Genomic DNA, 703 nt, shown 5'->3' with positions numbered 1-703 from the left:
TACAGAAAGGGGTCGCGTCCCGTGGTACTCAGAGGCGTGCAGCTCCACCCTGGCAACGACCTACAGCTCTGGCTCGCTCGGGGAGAAGCAGATCGTGACCACCGACCTGCACCACTCCTGCACGTCGTCACACACGGGCACGTCGGCCTCCGCGCCCCTCGCCGCCGCCATCTGCGCGCTGGCTCTGCAGGTCGGGACTGGCGGTGGCTCGTGAATTGTGTAGTCTTGGCTCTTTCTGCTTATTTATCTATGTATTTATTATCTACGTGTCTGGTTATCAGGTCATTATCTGTCCATTTCGATAGGGTGTATGTTGTTCCAGATTACGTACTGGATTTTAGGGGTCTTGATATTTGTTTTAATATCTGAAGCGGTTGGAAAGGATGTTTTTTTTTATTATTTATTGAAGAGGAAGATTATCACAGCATTTTTTCCGCAATCGCTATCATGTATTCATCCGCCTGATCCATGAATTGTTCCTAATTCCTCCTTTCGGCAAAGTCTGGCAATGTGCATGACCCTTGTTTCGTTCCCAGGTGAACCGAGACCTGACGTGGCGCGACATGCAGCACATCGTGGTCCGAACGGCGCGGCCGGAGAACCTGGAGGCGCCCGACTGGCAGAGCAACGGCGTCGGGCGCCACGTGTCGCACAGGTCGGTTCCCGGCTCTTGACCCGTCGGCCGGGGGGGGGGGGGCTATGG

At 54.9% G+C, this 703-nt stretch overlaps 1 protein-coding gene across 3 annotated transcripts in view; it reads left to right on the top strand.

Moving 5' to 3' along the window:
- LOC119594556 (furin-like protease 1) overlaps positions 1–703 on the top strand; it is a gene marked incomplete at its 5' end in the record, with an annotated part of 24,037 nt that overhangs the window by 3,242 nt on the left and 20,092 nt on the right. For all 3 annotated transcript variants that reach the window (XM_037943588.1, XM_037943587.1, XM_037943586.1), the window contains 2 exon segments: positions 6–190; positions 537–655. In XM_037943588.1, coding sequence (XP_037799516.1) covers positions 6–190; positions 537–655 — 304 coding nt within the window.

The sequence above is a fragment of the Penaeus monodon genome, chromosome 34 (assembly GCF_015228065.2).
Source record: "Penaeus monodon isolate SGIC_2016 chromosome 34, NSTDA_Pmon_1, whole genome shotgun sequence".
NCBI classification, from domain to species: domain Eukaryota; kingdom Metazoa; phylum Arthropoda; class Malacostraca; order Decapoda; family Penaeidae; genus Penaeus; species Penaeus monodon.
Note: the sequence above shows the minus strand (reverse complement) of the source record. Positions and strands in the feature narration are given on the sequence as shown.